Source organism: Carcharhinus amblyrhynchos, chromosome 5 (assembly GCF_965287045.1).
Source record: "Carcharhinus amblyrhynchos chromosome 5, sCarAmb.v2.hapA, whole genome shotgun sequence".
Classification (NCBI taxonomy): Eukaryota; Metazoa; Chordata; class Chondrichthyes; order Carcharhiniformes; family Carcharhinidae; genus Carcharhinus; species Carcharhinus amblyrhynchos.
Window position 1 is genome coordinate 114533093 of NC_137328.1, and position 18055 is coordinate 114551147.

Sequence of the window (18055 nt, forward strand, 5' to 3'; positions counted from 1 at the left end):
AAATTCCCTTAGTCGCCACACACCGCCACCTGTTCGGGCCAATGCCTTTCAGACTGTGCGAAGAAACCAGAGCACCCGGAGGAAACCCACACAGACACGGGGAGAACATGCAGACTCCATACAGACAGTGACCTAGGCTGCGAATCGAACCTGGGTCCCTGGCGCTGTGAGGCAGCAGTGCTAACCACCGGGCCAGTGCCCAATGTGCAGGAATATGGCAGTTTTTGGCACCTGTGTTGTGGGAGAGTTTGGTTTAACGAATTTCCAGCACTCTGTACTGCACAGAGGCCATCAAGGGATTTACGCCAGGAGGTGTGTGGGGGCTAATCCCACTGGAGAGGCAGGCAGCAGCGTGCTGACGGTCCCACTGTTTGTGCACAGATCTCCCTGGGACATCCCTCGCCCCCGAACCGTCCAGGGGTCTCAATGGCTTCTAGCCCCACCAGCGAGCCCACCACGCCAGGTCCCTGTTGATGGGAGAGTAGATGTGATCCCCACTGATGTGGACCTGCACTGGCAGGGTGCGAAACATTTTCAAGGCCAGGCGATTGGGTCCTGGGCTCGCTAAATAGATACAGAGCATCTTCTGCATATTGTAATCAGCCTCGCGCTGTTCCCCGGAGCCAGGATGCTTCAAACGGATTGGGAAAATCGCCACTGACCCCACGCTGGTCACCAATCCCATTTGTTTCCCCTCCCACTGACATTCCCCGGCTCACTGAGCTACTCGAGCAGCGCAGCGGGCCGGGAGAATTGCACCCATTCCGTTTCTTTACGTTCCCCATTCCCGCTGTCTTTATCTTTTGTCCCATAAAATCATGTCATCATTTCATCTCTCTGCCCTCCACCCTATCACACAGCTTCCCTTCTGTTCTTGCACACCTCTCCCCATTGGAACCACTCCTATCGGTCCAAACAATACTGTAATAAATCCACTTGCCGCGGGTCTTTCGGGTCGATCTTTCGGGTCGAACCAAGGAAACGAACTTAAATTACATTTGGACAAAGAAAAAGGGGGCAGCTCCCCAAAAGGAGGGGGAACGGCCCGAACAGAAACAAAAGGTACAAAGGAAACTTAAGACCCGTCAAATCAAAATGTGATTGTCGGGGTCTATAACGCACCTCAGCCCCTGCGGTGCCCAACGGGCACGGAACTTGCTGTGTGATTGGTGGGAATTATGGAAATTGGGGCTGGTTAACTAGTTCGATCGTTGTTTTTTTTTTCTGGAATTATTGCAGTCAGCTGAGTGTGGGCTGTGTCTATAAAAGGTGCTGCTTGGCGCCTGAAGGGATGGTTCAGTTGTTTGGAATGATGGGGGATTTTGGAGTGAAGTTTTTCTTCCCAGTGAGCTTGTGGTTGTGTGACTCTAATCCTCAGTGAAGAAGGCTTCCCAAGTGTGTCAGAACTACCACAAGGACTGTTGAGGTGTTGTTGGTGTTTGTCCTCGATTTGGGGAACAGAAGTTCACTGTCACAAAACAGCCTCCCAGATTTTGCAAAACTAAAACCAGGATTGTGAAGCTTGTGTTAACAAGTAGATTCACCTGGAATTCACTGCCTCCTCCCTCTATCCTTTCTCTGGAAGGAAGGAAGACAAGGGGAAGGAGGGATATCACCGTCTGGCCTGCCTGTAGCCTGTCTGCTGGCCCGTCAGCCGTCCGGCCTGCCAACCTGCCTGCCTGTCAGCCGTCCGGCCTGCCTATCCTCCTGCCTGTCAGCCGTCCAGCCTGCCTACCCGCCTGCCTGTCAGCCGTCCGGCCTGCCTACCCGCCTGCCTGTCAGCCGTCCGGCCCGCCTACCCGCCTGCCTGTCGGCCGTCCGGCCTGCCTACCCGCCTGCCTGTCGGCTGTCCGGCCTGCCTACCCGCCTGCCTGTCAGCCGCCCGGCCTGCCAACCTGCCTGCCTATCCACCTGCCTGTCAGCCGTCCGGCCTGCCTATCCTCCTGCCTGTCAGCCATCCGGCCTGCCTACCCGCCTGCCTGTCAGCCGTCCGGCCTGCCTACCCGCCTGCCTGTCAGCTGTCCGGCCTGCCTACCCGCCTGCCTGTCAGCCGTCCGGCCTGCCTACCCGCCTGCCTGTCGGCCGTCCGGCCCGCCTACCCGCCTGCCTGTCAGCCGTCCGGCCCGCCTACCCGCCTGCCTGTCAGCTGTCCGGCCTGCCTACCCGCCTGCCTTATACGCGCCCTGCCGTGCAATCTGTGCAGTCTCGGGTTGGGTGTAGCACTGCCCCAATAACATGGCGACCTCACCAGCGTCGCCGGTGGCGGGGCCTTCGCGTCCCACCTATGCGGCTGTGGCAGCAGCCAAGGACCCCGCCGCTCCCAAGGCCCCGCCACCCTTTACACTTCTTACAAGGCGGCTCGGGGTCAAGTGCTACGCCCACCCCGACATGTCGACAGAGGCCTGCGTGAGGGCAATGGCTGGGGTTGTCGGCCCCTCAGCCATTGTCGCCGCCTCTAAGATGTACGGCAAGGCCGTATTCTTTCTGAGGGCCGAGCGGGCGGTCCACCTCGCCCTGGAGAAGGGGCTCACGGTGGGCGGGACCTTCTTGGCGGTGGACCCCCTCGAGGCCACCGCCCATAAGATGGTTCTATCGAACGTCCCGCCCTTCCTCCCCGTGGAGCTCCTCCTCCCCCACCTCCGTCTACTGGGGGAGGCCAGGTCCGAGGTGGTACCGATCCCGCTCGGCCTTCGAGATCCCGCCCTTCGCCATGTCTACTCCTCCCGGCGCCAGGTCTTTGTCCGCCTGGCTCGGGAGGAGGTCCTAGATGGCAGCTTCAACATCTCCCTCGAGGGAAATACCTACCGGCTCTTCTGGTCCGTGGACGGTGGGCGGTGCCATGCCTGTAAGGAGGCGGGGCATATTAGAAAGAACTGCCCCGCCTCCAAGGCCGCCGACCGCCAACCCAAGGTGGCCGCAGCTGGCACCGCAACCCCCTCTCCCCTCCCCCCCAAGCAAGTACCACCTGCCCCCCACTGGAGGGGGGGGCCGCGCTGGCAGCAGCTGGCCACCTCAGCTGCCCCCCTCCAAAACCATCTACCGGGCCCGTGGGTGCCTCAGCGCCTAGTGCTGGGCCCGGCGTCGTTGTGGGAGGGGGGTGGGGGTACGTGATCCCGAGCCGGCAGCGGTCACACCTCCCGGGGAGGGAGGAGGAAGGGCCGAGGGGCAGAGCAGGGCAGGAAGGGGAGGGGCAGAGTGCGAGGGGCATCCCCCTGCCGAGGGGTTGCCCCTCAAGAAGAGACGCCACGCCTCAAGAGGGAGGGAGAAGCTGAGATGGGTGGGACTCCCCGCACCCCCTCCCCCAGCTCAGAGGTGGTGGCGCCCACACCCCTCCCCCAATTTGTCCCATCGCCTGCCCCACCCCCACCTGTCTTTGCCCCTTAGCCCCCAAGTCGGGGGCAAGAGAAAAGAGAAAAAGAGAAGAATGTGCTGCCGCGGCCCCCCAGGCGGAGCTCCCCCCGGGGCCGGGGGGAGAGCGGGACCCCCGCGGTCTCCTTCCACCCGCTCTCCTACACCAACACCCAGGAGATCTCCCTCCAGCTCCTGGGGGACTGCGGGGGCACCCAGTTGTTTGGGTCCCTGGACGGCGGCGGTGAGGGGGGGCCCTCCCCTCTGTCCCGACCTCTGATGCTGGGCACCCCCCCCCGACCTCATACCGGGAGACTCTCCGGACCTGTGGGGTGCCCAGGCGTCTGGGGCAAGGGGGGGGGTAAGTTGCCCGGCGGGGGGCACGGGGACTGTTTCGGAGTCCACCCTGAGCGAGGCGGGGGACTCCCTCGTGCCCCTCACCGAGTCGCCCCTCACCCCCCCGCTGGGGAACTCGGGGCCTTTCTCGAAGACCGTTCTGGTCGTCCTGCCAGTGCCCGACTGGCCCTCGACCGTCGGGCCTGACCGAAAAAGAGGGGCGACGGGAACAGGAGCTCCTCGACGGGCTCAGCGGGGAGCGGACTGGCGCGTCTTGCGCCGGCGCCCCCTTAGATAATTCGATAAGTGGTGACGGTGCGCGCGGTGCTTCTGCCATGAAGGTGACCAGAGCCAGCCTCAACGTCAACGGCGGCAGTGAGCCAGGCCGCAGGCTCCAGAGCTTCTCGGTCCTCCGTGACGGGAAGCACGCGGTCTGTTTCCTGCAGGAAACCCATACCGTTCCGCGGGACGAAGCCCTGTGGCTCCTGGAATGGCGACGGGGGGGGTCTACATGAGCCACCTCACGCTCGCTTCCAGCGAGCCATCTTGATGGCCCCGTGTTTTCAGCCGGAGATCTTGGGGGTCAAGGAGCCGGTGCCAGGCCGGTTGGTGCACTTGACCGTCCGTGAGGGGTCCGTGTGGTCATTCACTCGGTGAACGTCTACGCCCCGAGCGTCGGACCGCAGCAAGCGACTTTCTACCAGAAAGTGTCCGCTCATCTGGACACCATCGCGGGGGGGGGGGCGAATGCATCATCCTCGGGGGGGGGGATTTCAACTGTACCCTCGAGGCACGGGACCGCGCCAGTCCCTGGTGGCGTACCCCGGCGATGGGGAAGTTGCGGGACCTGCTCGGGACCCACGACTTGGTGGACGTCTGGAGACATCTCCATCCCGGCTCCAGGGCTTTCACTTGCGTGAGGCCTGGGGCCGGAGCGTTTAGGATCGACCGCCTGTACGTCTGGAGGGCGCACGTGTCCGCCGTCTCCTCGGCCTCCGTGCGGCAGGTGCCGAGCGCGGACCGCCACCTGGTGTGGGCGGACTTGGTCCTGTCCCGTGTCCGGCGGGGGTCCGCGTACTGGCACTTTAACAACTCGCTGCTGGAGGACGAGGGCTTCCTGGACTCGTTCCGTCGATTCTGGGCCGGCTGGAGAAGGGAGCGGGGAGGCTTCCCCCTCCTTGAGGCTGTGGTGGGACGTGGGCAAGACTCACGCCCGTACCTTCTGTCAGGAGTACGCGAGGGGGTGGACGAAGAGGAGGCGGAAATCCAGGCTCGAGGAGTGGGAGAAGGAGCTGTTCGACCTGGAGGCGCGTCTCGGTCGGCCCGACGCGGACCCGGCCCCTGCGTCTGGAGTACAGGGAGAAGAAGGACGCGCTGCGGGACCTGCGACTGGAGGCCGATATCACCCTGGCCGAGCTGACCGGCGGCCTGAACGGCCTCGGACGGGGTGAGGCCCCGGGAACGGACGGGCTGGCCGTGGAGTTCTTCAGGGCGTTCTGGGACGTCCTGGGGAGCGACTACGCGGGGGGTCCTGGGGGAGAGCATTGCGAGCGGGGGGATGCCCCCCTCGTGGCGCAGGGCCGTCGTTGCCCTGCTGCCCAAGAAGGGGGATCTCCGGTTGGTGAGAAACTGGCGCCCGGCCTCCCTCCTCAGCACCGATTACAAAATCTTCGCCAGGGCCTTGTCTCGGCGCCTCGGATCCGTGCTGGACCACAGGATCCACCCTGACCAGTCCTACACGGTCCCGGGACGCTCCATCCACGATAATATCCATCTGGTCCGGGGCCTGATCCACCATTCCCAGAGGGCTGGTCTGTCCAGCGCCGCCTTGTCCTTGGATCAGGAGAAGGCGTTCGACAGGGTGGAGCACGAGTATTTACTCGGGACTCTGCGGGCATTCGGGTTCGGGACGCAGTTTGTGGCCCGGATCCGATGACTGTACTCTGCCGCAGAGTGTCTGATTAAGGTTAACGGGTCGCTGACGGCGCCCCTTCGCTTCGGGAGAGGGGTACAGCAGGGCTGCCCCCTTGTCCGGCCAACTCTATTCCGTGTGTGTGGAGCCCTTCCTGCGCCTCTTGCGGAGGAGGTTGTCGGGTTTGACTCTGCGCGGCCCGGACGTAGGGGGTGGTCCTGTCGGCCTACGCCGACGACGTGCTCCTGGCGTTCACGGACCCGGCTGACCCGCGGAGGATGCGAGAGTGCCAGGCGGTGTACTCCGCCGCCTCCCCCGCCAGGATCAACTGGGCCAAGTGTTCCGGACTCCTGGTCGCTCCTTGGGAGACGGACCCCCCTTCCGGAGGAGCTCAGGCCTTTCACCTGGAGCGGGACCCGCCTCCTCTACCTGGGGGTCCATCTCTGCCCAGCCGAGGGATCCTGGCCGGAGAACTGGCGGGAGCTGGAGGCCAAAGTCTCCGGCCGCCTGGCTCGCTGGACAGGACTGCTCCGAGTGCTGTCCTACAGGGCGCGAGTTTTACCTTTACGTCGAGCCTCCTCCACGATGGTGCGCCCTGGCGACGTATTCCGTTGCTCAGGAATCCGCACCTCCAGCCGTGTAACTTCAGGTGGCTGACGGAGAGGGAGGCTGCGGAGGCCGGGGTGACCGGGATCGGGGACACGCTGGACGGCGGAGGAGCGGGCTGGATGAACCCTGGCGTGCTGGCTGAGCGCGCAGGGGGTGTCCGTCCGGCGCGCGGCCAAAGCCATCCGAGACCTCAGGACGGTCGTGCTGGGCCCCGAAAGCACACGCCAGCTCGAGGCGGCTCGGGCGTGCGGTGGGATCCCGTCCGAGCGTTCCCCTGTTCGGACGGAATTCCACGTTGGCCCGAAGCCGAGACCCCCCCTCCCCGGGTCAGGTGCCCCACAGCGCGAGCCGCCTCGCGGGAATGTCCTCCGTGCCCTTTTCCAGCGCGCGGAGGCGTTTCCTGTACGGGCTGTTGCTGCACACCTTCCACTACCGTGTCCTCACCCGTCACCCGGACACACCTTGGCGGGCCTTGTTGGCGCCAGGCGGCGGAGGTCCCCGATGGAGGTCCCTCTACAGAGGGATCTCCCCCAATTACCTCGGGGACCTGGGGTGGAGGGTGTTGCACGCGGCAGTTCCGCACAACAGTCGGATTCACCGGTTCACGGGCTCCCGAGACTGCTCTTTCTGTGGCCTTGTGGAGTCCGTGGACCACGTCTTCGTTTTGTGTTACAGATTGCACTCCCTTTTTGATTTTCTGAAGAACCTTTTATTGATGTTCTGTTTGCATTTCAGTCCCACGCTCCTGATCTACGGACACCCGGTGCGGAGAGGGGAGGGTCAGGCTGCCGACCTCCTCGTGAACCTGCTCCTGGGCCTGGCGAAACGCGCCATCAACAGGTCCAGGCAGCGGGCGATCGACGGGGCCGTCCGTCCCGACTGCCTGCCCCTCTACCGCGGCTACGTTCGCGGCTGGGTATCCCTGGAGAGGGAGCACGCGGTGTCTGCGGGCACTGTCGAGGCTTTCCGTGCCCGTTGGGCACCGCAGGGGCTGAGGTGCCTTATAGACCCCGATAATCACATTTTGATTTGACGTGTTTTAAGTTTCCTTTGTACCTTTTGTTTCTGTTCGGGCCGTTCCCCCTCCTTTTGGGGAGCTGCCCCCTTTTTCTTTGTCCGAACGTAATTTAAGTTTGTTTACTTGTTTGGCCCACCCAAAAGACCGACCCGAAAGATCAGGGGGAATTGGAGCTGATTGAAGATGCGGAATCGCTTCCCGAGTATCCCATGGGACAGGGAGCCTCTGCAATGGGATTCCCGGCTAGAAAACGGGCTGGTGTTTGCGGGAAGTGATTGTCCTGATTCCCTGGCCGGGATGGGAGCTTGGCTGCTTTCTTGGGCTCTCTGCTTCCTGGCCGCCTCCTCACTCTCAGGCCGGCCGCTCCTCCTGGGGAGGGATGATGTTTGGGTCTCAGAGGCAGGCTGGAGATTTGAGTGCGGTCACTCCGGGATCAGCAGCGCTGAGTGTCTCCGCCAGGGTTGTTGCTTTGATCCCCGGAGCTCCAGCCCCCATCGCTGTTTCTCCAGTCTGAGAAAGAGCCCAGCACGCACAGCTGATGGTCATTTCATCATCGTGATCTCCAAGAACCTGACCCGTCCTGCCCTCAACCTGTCATCCCCTGTATGTGAAAGATGGACAAGAGGCCGAGTGCCAGCCTAAACTAACCACTGGGCAACTTGCGGCCTTCCGCTTTCCAGTCACCTCTTGTGGCTCCAGCAAGCGGGAGGGAGGTGGAACCTCGGTCTACGAAACAGGCGTCTTGGGCAAGAGGATGATTGAGACTGGGAAGCTGGGCTCAATAACTCGGGGCGGCACCTTCGGCAGCCTGCACGTCCAGTGCAAGTACAGAGGGAGGCAAGAGACTGGCTTACAGATCAATGTCACAGTTTACACGGTTTCTCCACCACCTCCTGCTTCAGAAGAAGGGATTCTGAAACTGGAACTGCGAATAGCAAAAAATGGTGACTACAGATCATGGTATGTGGAAAGTGAGTACCCCGTTTGGAGAATCCTTCGGGAGGCAGTGTTTGTGGAGGTTCGTGTCCTGGGTCGCAGTGACCCAACGCTTGTCCTGAGGCTGCATGACTGCTGGGCAACTCCTGTGCCAGCCCCAAACCATGAGGCGCAATGGAGCCTGCTGGTGGATGGGTGTCCCCATGAGGGTGATGACTATCAGACTCTCCTACGCCCAGTCATATATTCTGGCCTGAAGTTCCCAACACATCACAAGCGGTTTGAACTGAAAACATTTGTTTTCTTGGACAGAGAGTCGGAGCAGCCTCTGACTGGACAGGTTTACCTGCACTGCAGTGCTGGGGTCTGCTCGCCCTCTGCTCAGGATGACTGTGCACCCAAATGTGTCCCAAAGAGACGCAGGAGTCCCCGTGACCGTGAGGGAACATTAGTGAGTGCTCCTGGCCCCATCATCCTGGAAGATGAGGGGCTTCAGTCCAAGAAACAGCATGAAGCAAGTGGTGCTGCTGAATCTGCTGCTTGGCTTGTGCAAGGAGTAGCCATTGGCTTCATGATGGTGTCTCTGTGCCTGCTGGTGGTGATGGAGTGTACAGTGTACATGAAGAGACCAAGAGCTGTTGCTTCTCAAATGTAGTCAAATTGGACAGTGTAGACCCCGAACAAAAATAAACCTGAAATGAATGTGTAAAAAAAAGAAAAAGAAAGGGGTGTGGCTGTGTAATTGGTTCAATTGCTGATCTGGAAGAATTGCTGTCAGCTGAGTGTGGTCTGTGTGTATAAAAGGTGTTACTTGGTACCTGTAGGGATAATTCAGTTGTTTGCTATGATGGAGGGTTTTGGAGTGAGGGGTTTCTTCCCAGTGCTGGTGTTAGTTGGAGCTGTTTGTTGCTCTGATACGTGGCAACAGTTTCCATGGGGAATAGTCAAAGCCACCCATAGGCCTCGGACACTCCCTCCTCCTGGGCCTCCCTTAGATTCCCATTTGCGTGTGTCTGAGGGTCACGATGACTCTCCAGTGCAGAGTGTGAGGGTGCAGTGTGGAGAGGACAAGCTGCTGGTCAGGGTCCAGCTGGATTTATTTGGAACCAGGCACCTGGTTAAAGCTGCTGATCTGACCCTGGGGACAGCAGGTTGTCAGCCAACCAGGATCTACTCTCAGAACCACACTGTCCTCTTTGACTATGGGCTCCATGAGTGTGGCAGCAGATTGCAGGTAATGTGAATCCTCAAACTCCCCCTCTGAGCTGGGGCTGGAGGTTGTTCCCCACTCTTCCATCCTACACTTGGTCGGATGTCATTGATATTGAGGAGACAGACAGCTGTCTCCTGCTTTATAAAACCCAAACTAACTTTCTATTCAGGATTTTACTTTCACTGGTCTGAGTCTCTCTAACCCTATTGTTCTGGAAGCTTCTCTTTGCTTCCTCCCAGCTTTTCCTATTTTGAGGATTTTTCAGTTTGATTTTTTTCCCCCTCATTCAGATCAACTCAACTGAGGGTTGAGTTTCAGTCTAGTTTAATATAAATGGGTTGAATCTGAATGAAATGGGAGTTGAGATGGATTGGACTAAAGAGGAACTCCACACTTCCCACTTTCCCAGTTTTTGGAATAAAAGGGTCCCTGATTACAAACTGCTATTTCCCTGCTCCAAATTCCTGATAACTTGTAGCTGCTTTTCCTGTTAACTGAAGCTTTTATTGAATCACTTCCCTGTTAATTCTGGTCTTGTGCTAATGATCTCTCCTTGCAGCAAGGGCTGAGGTTGTGTAGCAACACTGCTAACCAGATGAGGCCCTTCAGCCTGTTCCCCAGTCATTATGAGCAGGACTGGGCTTCCCACAGCCTCCATGTGCCTGTCTTTACAACATGATTCCATCAATGGCCAGAAAGAAATGCCTCTGTTCTGAATATCCTGAGTGACCATTCCCAGCTCTGTGGGGCTGGAGAGAATTCCAAAGATTCATCAGCTGCTGAATGGAGAATTTGTCATCACGTTAATCCTAAATGACTGACCCCTGACATGAGATGAACCCTGATTCCCCACACTGACCCTGTCAATCCCCCTGAAGAATTGTTTTAATGGGATGAGCTCACTGTTAATGCTGGTGTAGAACATGATCAGGTCCTCATTCCTCAAGCTGCTGTCTTTCAGATGACTGGAGATTTCCTGATCTACAGCACCCACCTGAGCCACAGCCCACAGTATCATGGATCTGTTATTGTGAGAACCAATGGGGCTTTCATTCCCATTGAGTGTCGTTACTTCAGGTGAGAATCTTTACTCAATTGTCAATAAGATCTCCAGCTGCTAGTGACCTTGTCGTAAAATGGCTCCACTCTCTTTCCAGAAAAGGCAATGTGAGCAGTGACCCCATCAAGCCCACTTGGATCCCATTTAGCTCCACCAGGTCTGGGGAAGGGCATCTGTCATTCTCACTGCGCCTAATGAATGGTATGTGATAGGTGGATGCTGAGTGATTTCCTGTCCTCGCTCACCGGGAGTTACAGCCACTGTCTCAACTCTTGTCATCTTGTCCCTCAGGTGACTGGCTTACAGAGCGCACTGTGACTGTCTACTACCTGGGTGAGCTCATTCACATTGAGGCCTCTGTTTCAATGAGCAACCACATGGCCCTGAAGCTCTACATTGACAGTTGTGTGGCTACATTGAGGCCAGACCAGGACTCCAGCCCAAGATACGGCATCATTGACTACAATGGGTAAGGAGCTCTCTGCTTTCTCCAGCTCCTCCCATCTCAATGGTTTCTCTGGATTCACTTCATGTCCCTTTGTCCTCTTTTTTTTGGTTCAGTTGCCTCCTAGACAGCAAAGCCGAGGACTCCTTTTCAACCTTCGTGTTGCCAGGAAATGAGCGGGAGCCGGACAAGCTCCGCTTCGACCTGGATGCCTTCCGTTTCTTTGGAGATGAGCGTTCCTTGGTAAGAGGAAGCTGATCATGGGTGTCTCCATGTTGGGAGGGAGTCATTAAATAACAACTTGTGTTGAATGTGTCCCTCAGATTTTCATCACCTGTCACCTGAAAGTAGTTCCAGTGGATCGGAGAGATTCCAGGAACAAAGCTTGTACTTGGCAGAAGATGCAGAATGTGTAAGTTTCCCCCCCTCTCCCTCAGGGATGTTTGTGTGCATCACTTCTCCACAATCTGGTGGATTGACTGATTTTAATTCTCTCATTTAGCTGGACCCCATTGGAGGAATCGCACTTTGATATTTGTGCCTGTTGCCATGTGGGGAACTGTGGGGCCGCAAGGGATTTGGGAATTGGATCCAGAGGAAGGAGAGATCTTGTAGCTGAAGCTGGTAGGTCATTGATCCTCTCGATGTGGAAACTTCCCCCTTTTCCCCCCTCTAACTGGAATGGTTGGTTATTGCAGAGAGTGAAGCTGGATTGAAGTGGGAGGCTGAGGCCTCACTTGGACCCCTGCTCATTCTGGATACTGATGGGACCAACCTGGCAGCAATCTCCCTGAATGAGGCTGAGGGAAGGATACAGGAGAGGTCTCCAGGGGGTGAGTTGGCTAGCTGCTGGTTTCCATTTCTCCCCCCTCAGTGTTCCTGTACTAACCCATTGGTTTCTCATTGCTTTGTAGGTGTGGAGTCTGAGGTGGTCCTGATTGTGACCCTGACTGTGTCAGCTGTCTCTCTGATCACTACTTCATTGATCACCTTGTTCCTGTACAGGAAACGCAAACAAACTGTTTAACCAGTCATCAAATGATCAATAAAGCACTGACTCCTTATTTCTAGTGTCTGGGAGCTGATTGACCAATGCATCCACATTTTAGTTCAATGGTTCCATGGGACTGTGAGCCAATCCCTGCACAGAACTGGGCCTGCTGAATGATTAGTTTACTGAGGATTGAGAGAAACACTGACTCTCTGGATTTGATGGAGCTGCTGCTGGTTTTCTGTTTTCAGAGCCTAGTGTGGGGGAGGGGTTGTGATCAGGTCAGGGATCTCCTTTTATGGAGCTGAGCCAGGCTGCTTCCTTATCTCCCATGATGATGCTCACCCCTTGTAGAGGTGCAGACTGACTTAGAGTTTGGGCTTTGCTGGAATCATTGGGTATTTGTCTGCAGGCACAGTCGAGGCTGTCTGTGCCTGTTGGGCACCGCAGGGGCTGAGGTGCCTTTATAGACCCTGACGATCACATTTTGATTTGACTCATCTTAAGTTTCCTTTTGTACTTTTTGTTTTGGGCCATTCCTCATCCTTTTGGGGAGCTGCCCCCTTTTTCTTTGTCCAAATGTAATTTAAGTTTCTTTTGCTTGGTTTGACCCAAAAGAATGACCACACTGCAAACAGGATGTGCATTTGGTCAGAATCATTCTGCATTTGTTGAAGTTGTCTGATTTTTTTTTTGACTCTCTGGCCAGTTAACCAAAGCCTGTCAATTGTGGGGAATAGTGAATCTTCAGCTTGAACAAAGGTGACCTGAGAGCTAGTGTGGCTTTCAGTGTCAAGTAAACTTGTCCAGGTGCACTAAGGAAAAATTTAGCATGGCCAGTGCACCTAACCAGCATGTGGGAGGAAACCAGAGCACCAGGAGGAAACCCACATGAAGAATGTGCAGAATCCAAAATTCAAACAGTGAAGGTTCTGCCTTCACTGAGATTGAAGATGATTTTCCCCAAATGTGGCCAAATAACCTATGGGTGGTAACTATCCACTGCATTAATCTGTTATATAATATTGGGTGTTTGCCACTACAGAGACCTCTGTCCCAATGTGGATATTTGGGAAGAAAGGAGTAACTTCATGTGATTGAGTGCATTTCCATCAGTGTAATTAAATGTTGAAGAGCAGAAGGATCTTGGGGTCCGGGTCCACAGGACTCTTTAAATCGGCCTCACAGGTGGAGGATGTGGTCAAGAAGGCGTATGGTGTACTGGCCTTCATTAATCAAGGGATTGAGTTTAGGAATCGGGAGGTAATGCTGCAACTTTATAAGACCCTTGTCAGGCCTCACTTGGAGTACTGTGCGCAGTTCTGGTTGCCTCACTATAGGAAAGACGTAGAAGCTATTGGAAGGGTACAGAGGAGATTTACAAGGATGTTGCCTGGACTGGGAGGCATGCCTTATGAAGTTAGGTTGAGGGAGCTGGGACTCTTCTCCCTGGAGAGATGAAGGTTGAGAGGTGACCTGATGGAAGTTTATAAAATGTTGAGAGGAATAGATAGGGTGGATTCTCAGGCTATTTCCCTGGGTTGAAATGGTCGCTACGAGAGGACACAGATTTAAGGTGCGGGGAGGAAAGTACAGAAGTGATGTTAGGGGTAAGTTTTTCACTCAGGGTGGTGAGTGAATGGAATCGGCTGCCGTCAGTGGTGGTGGAGGTGAACTCGCTGGGGTCTTATAAAAGACTTCTAGATGAGTATATGGGGTTTGATGGGATTGGGGGTTATAGATTGGTAGGTGTTGATGTGATCAGTGCAACTCGTGGGCCGAAGGGCCTGTTTGTGCTGTAGTGTTCGATGTTCTAAATGTGCTGTTTCCAAGAACCCATAGAGTCCCTGCAGTGCAGAAAGAGGCCATTCAGCACATTGAGTCTGCACTGAATCTCAAAGAATATCTTGCCTAGGCCCAGCCTGACCCTATCCCTATAACACTGAACATCTGCCATGGTTAATCCAAATAACCGACACATGTGGACACTAAAGGGCAATTTAACATAGCTTTGGACAGTGGGAGAAAAATGGAACAGCCAGAGGGAATCCATGCAGACTCCACACAGTCAATCTCCCAAGCTGGGAACTGAACCCAGGTCCCTGGTACTGTGAGGTAGCAGTGCTAACAACTGTGCCACCATGCTGCCCTTCAGAGATTAACAGGATAAATGCAGGGGGCAATGGACATAGGGCCTGGGTAAAACGTTCTCCTGGAGAGTCAGTGCAGACTCAATGGGCCAAGTGGTTTCTTTGGTGTTGAAATCCATGCCGACATGGGGAGGAAGTCACCCGAACCAGAATCAAATCCAGGTCCCCGGTGCTGTGGGGCAGTAGTGTATTATAGTTTTTGTTGTGTTTTTTTAAGTTAATAAACATTCTTTTATTAATCACAAAACAACTGGATTGCTCTTCCCTGCTTTGCATATCTTTCTGCACAGTATACCAAATTGAAAATACACACCAATAACAGCTGGTGTTCCATGTTGATCTTCTGAGATACACTCGCATTTAACATCGGTGGGGTTCTTCACCCAGAAATGTGGTTAAATCTTAACTGCCCTCTGAAATGGCCAAACAAGCCCCTCCATTCCAGGGCAATTCAGATGTGCAGCAAAAGCTGGCCTTGCCAGCAGTGTCCACATCTCATGAAAGAAGAAAAATGGATGGGCAAGAACTTCAATAAATTAGAAAAGTCAATTGGCTTCTGTCAAATGAAATTAAATATTTTCATTGTTTTGGAACTGGAATGAGAAACACAGAAACGTTACATGGCTGTTCGGGGATGGGTGGGGGGTCTTCATCACATTCTGAACTGTGAGGAAAGCTCCCCTAAAACAGGTCTTAAAGACCTCTCCATTTCAAAAGTTCCAATTTGGTGGAAATTCTGAGACTTGGAAATGTGCAGAAGCAGAGGAATAATTCTGTGCCACAAATTTCTGATTGCCCCGAGGCCTAGGAACAGACTCCCCCTCCCATCATTTGCTTAAGCTGGAGATCGCTGGGGCTGGTAAGGAGGCAAGAGAGAAAGAAATGGAACGGGGCTGCCCAGGGAGAAAGAACTACGTAGATCCCAGGGTGCAAACATGTTGGAAATGAAGAATCATTTAATCTCTAATAGCATTCCAAGGGATATTTTGCCATCAAACAGGACATTGCATTTGAACTACTCTGACAGCGGTGATAGAATTGTGCCGGTTGGATTTATATTGTTTTTAACAGCCTTTTGACAACAACATCCTCTCCAGGGCAAATTTGCAGACATTTGAGAAATCCCTAAAACCATTGCAATCAACAGTCACCTTTTATGCTTCACTTAAAGGCAGATAAGATGCAAGGAAGCTCGTTCTGAAGGTTTAAACATTCCATTTTACATTGCAAAGTTGAGACCCCCTTTACACTCTGCACAAAAAGGTGAAAATAATCAAACCAAACAATCTGTTAATTAACAAAGGCAATGGCAATGCATTAGGATCCATTTCACCTGTTTGATATGCAGCAAAGGTTGTGCCTGCAGAGAGATTCAACTGGCAGAATCCAGCTACATTATTAGTCATGGTGCTGTTTGAATTTAACCAACGCAGATGAAAAGGATACGGCAACAATCAGTCGGGCTTCTATCCATCCTCTTAATTGAATTAGGAACTGGTTTTAACTTTGGGAAGAGAAGTTGAAACAATTTAGGGTGAATTTACCCATTCCACCCGCCAAGGAATCGGAGCAGGCAAGGGCCGAGGGGATCTTGGAAAGGCCTGTTGACTTCAGGTAGGATGTTCTGGTTTTCGACCAAGCACGGCTGGAAAACAGCTGCCTTCCTCTCTGTATTTTGGCTTTGGGGAAAAATAATATTTAGCCTTGATAATAGTTCCTTTCTAAAACAGATAATAACTTTCAAATAACCTGGGCATGCTGTGTTGGGTCCCTTTATTGGGTTGTGATGACATACATACCACCACTACATATTATAAAACTTAATTCTTATAGAGTCATTGTGTTTTACAGCATGGAAACAGGCCCTTCGGCCCAACTTGTCCATGCCGCCCCTTTTTTAAACACAAAAGCTAATCCCAATTGCCCGCATGTGGCCCATATCCCTCTATACCCATCTTACCCGTGTAACTATCTAAATGCTTTTTAAAAGTTAAAATTGCACCTGCCTCTACTACTACCTCTGGCAGCTTGTTCTCGACACCCACCACCCTCTGGACACTTTTGTATCTCTTCCCTCTCACCTTAAACTATTCCCTCTAGTTTTAGACTCCCCTACCTTTGGAAAAAGATATTGACTATCTACCTTTTCTGTGCCCCTCATTATTTTATAGATCTCTATAAGATCACCCCTCAGCCTCCTATGCTTCAGAGAGAAAAGTTCCAGTTTATTCAGCCTCTCCTTATAACTCAATCCATCAAGTCCCGGTAGCATCCTAGTAAATCTTTTCTGCACTCTTTCTAGTTTAGTAATATCCTTTCTATAATAGTGACTCGAATTGCACACAGTATTCCAAGTGTGGCCTTACCAATGTCTTGTACAAATTCAACAAGATGTTCCAACTCCTGTATTCAATATTCTGACTCATGAAACCAAGTATGCCAAATGCCTTCTTCATTTAGGTGTCTTTAGGTACCTAGATCACCAACAACCTGTCCTGGTCCCTTCATACTGAAACTGTAGTTAAGAAAAGCCCACCAATGCCTCTACTTTCTCAGAAAACTAAGGAAATTTGGCATGTCAGCTACGACTCTCACCAACTTTTACAGATGCACCATGAAAAGCATTCTCTCTGGTTGTATCAGAACTTGGTATGCCTCCTGCTCTGCCAAGACAGCAAGAAACTACAAAGGTTGTGAGTGTAGCCTAGCCCCTCTCTGTGCAGAGTCTGCACCATCTCCCTGCATGAGTTTTCTTCCAGGTGCTCCAGCCTCCTCTCATAGTTTGAAAAAAGTTCCGAGTAGTTGCATTGGCCATGCTAAATTTGCCCTCAATGTATCTGAAGTGTGGTAACTCAGGGATTTTCACAGCAATTTCATTGCAGTGATAATGTAAGCCTAATTGTGACTAATAAATGTATAAACTTTAATAACTGTGTTTATGGAATAATTCTCATTATTGTTTCATTTTATGGCAGTTCCATGGAGCTAGCATTATTTTAGAACTGGGTGGATACTTGCTGGGATTATTCACTAATATTCAAAGCACCTTACTCAAGAAATTGGACACCAAAACTAAAGCCTGTCTGGCACTTCATCAATTACCTTAGACATTCATTCTCTCCATCACCGACACACAGTGGCAGCAGTGTACAAGATGCACTATCCAAAGACAAAATCCGAAGAACAATTTAAGATAGATGTTGAGATACTTGCGTATATTACAATTGCCTTGGTGGAACAGAGCATTAAAAACAACTACTGATGCCTTGCCGTAAAATGGTGAGGGGCATGTGGAAAGGGGTGAAATATTATAGGACAATCCAAGCCCAAGAATCCCAATGTTGTTTTGCTTTGTATGCTTCACAAACTTTGGCCTACTTCGGCAATCTCATTGACCATTCAGAGGAGAGCAAGCATCAAAAAGGGGTTAAGATAATGATTCTGAACAGTGCACGTAACAAGTTAACATGACTAATAAGAAGTGGCATTGCACTAGCAATTCCAAGAGCACAATAAAGAAAGTATCATCTAAAGACAGCGACTGATGAATTACACTTTCACTTAAATATCTGAACCACGCTTTGTGGAGTGGAACAAACTTGTCCCAAATCCTGTAACACTGAAGCATCCCTGATATGGCCGTAATGGAGAAAGATTCTCTGGAAGAAGTATTGGGACCTGCTCTGAGGGAGACCTGGATTATTGTTTAAACTCACGTTGGGCAATTGTGGGTCGACCCACAGCACATGAATTGCAGCGATTCAAGAAGGCACTACCTTCTCAAGGACAACTAAGGATGGGCAATAAATGCTGGCCAGCCAATGACGCCCATATCCCATGAATGAATAAGAAAAATAAGTCAAATCCCATGAAAACTAATTAATTTCTCTGAAATATACCCCATGCCAAATGAACTGAGATGACTCATTAGAGTACCAGCTAACACAAATTTTATCCACTCTAACTGTGTGTTGTGAAAATGGGTTGAACATATTTTGTTGTGGCATCTTTGAGCTAACAGAATATCCACTATATAA

At 53.2% G+C, this 18055-nt stretch overlaps 1 protein-coding gene across 1 annotated transcript; it reads left to right on the forward strand.

Annotated features, from left to right (window-relative positions):
• Window positions 1–1291: 1291 nt before the first annotated feature.
• On the forward strand, window positions 1292–11904 carry LOC145343556 (zona pellucida sperm-binding protein 3-like). Its single transcript, XM_080189805.1, has 11 exons — window positions 1292–1327; window positions 8242–8254; window positions 9041–9393; window positions 10334–10449; window positions 10530–10633; window positions 10724–10901; window positions 10994–11120; window positions 11201–11289; window positions 11380–11501; window positions 11576–11710; window positions 11792–11904. Exons 1-11 carry the CDS (start codon window positions 1292–1294, stop codon window positions 11902–11904), a joined length of 1386 nt encoding a protein of 461 aa, XP_080045931.1.
• Window positions 11905–18055: the final 6151 nt, after the last annotated feature.

Excerpts from the sequence above, each read along its gene's own strand:
- LOC145343556 (XM_080189805.1), top strand. The coding sequence starts at position 1,292 with ATGGTTCAGTTGTTTGGAATGATGGGGGATTTTGGA. Across the intron at positions 10,902-10,993 it reads GGCATCATTGACTACAATGG|TTGCCTCCTAGACAGCAAAG; the intron begins GTAAGGAGCTCT and ends TTTTTGGTTCAG. Across the intron at positions 11,711-11,791 it reads ACAGGAGAGGTCTCCAGGGG|GTGTGGAGTCTGAGGTGGTC; the intron begins GTGAGTTGGCTA and ends ATTGCTTTGTAG.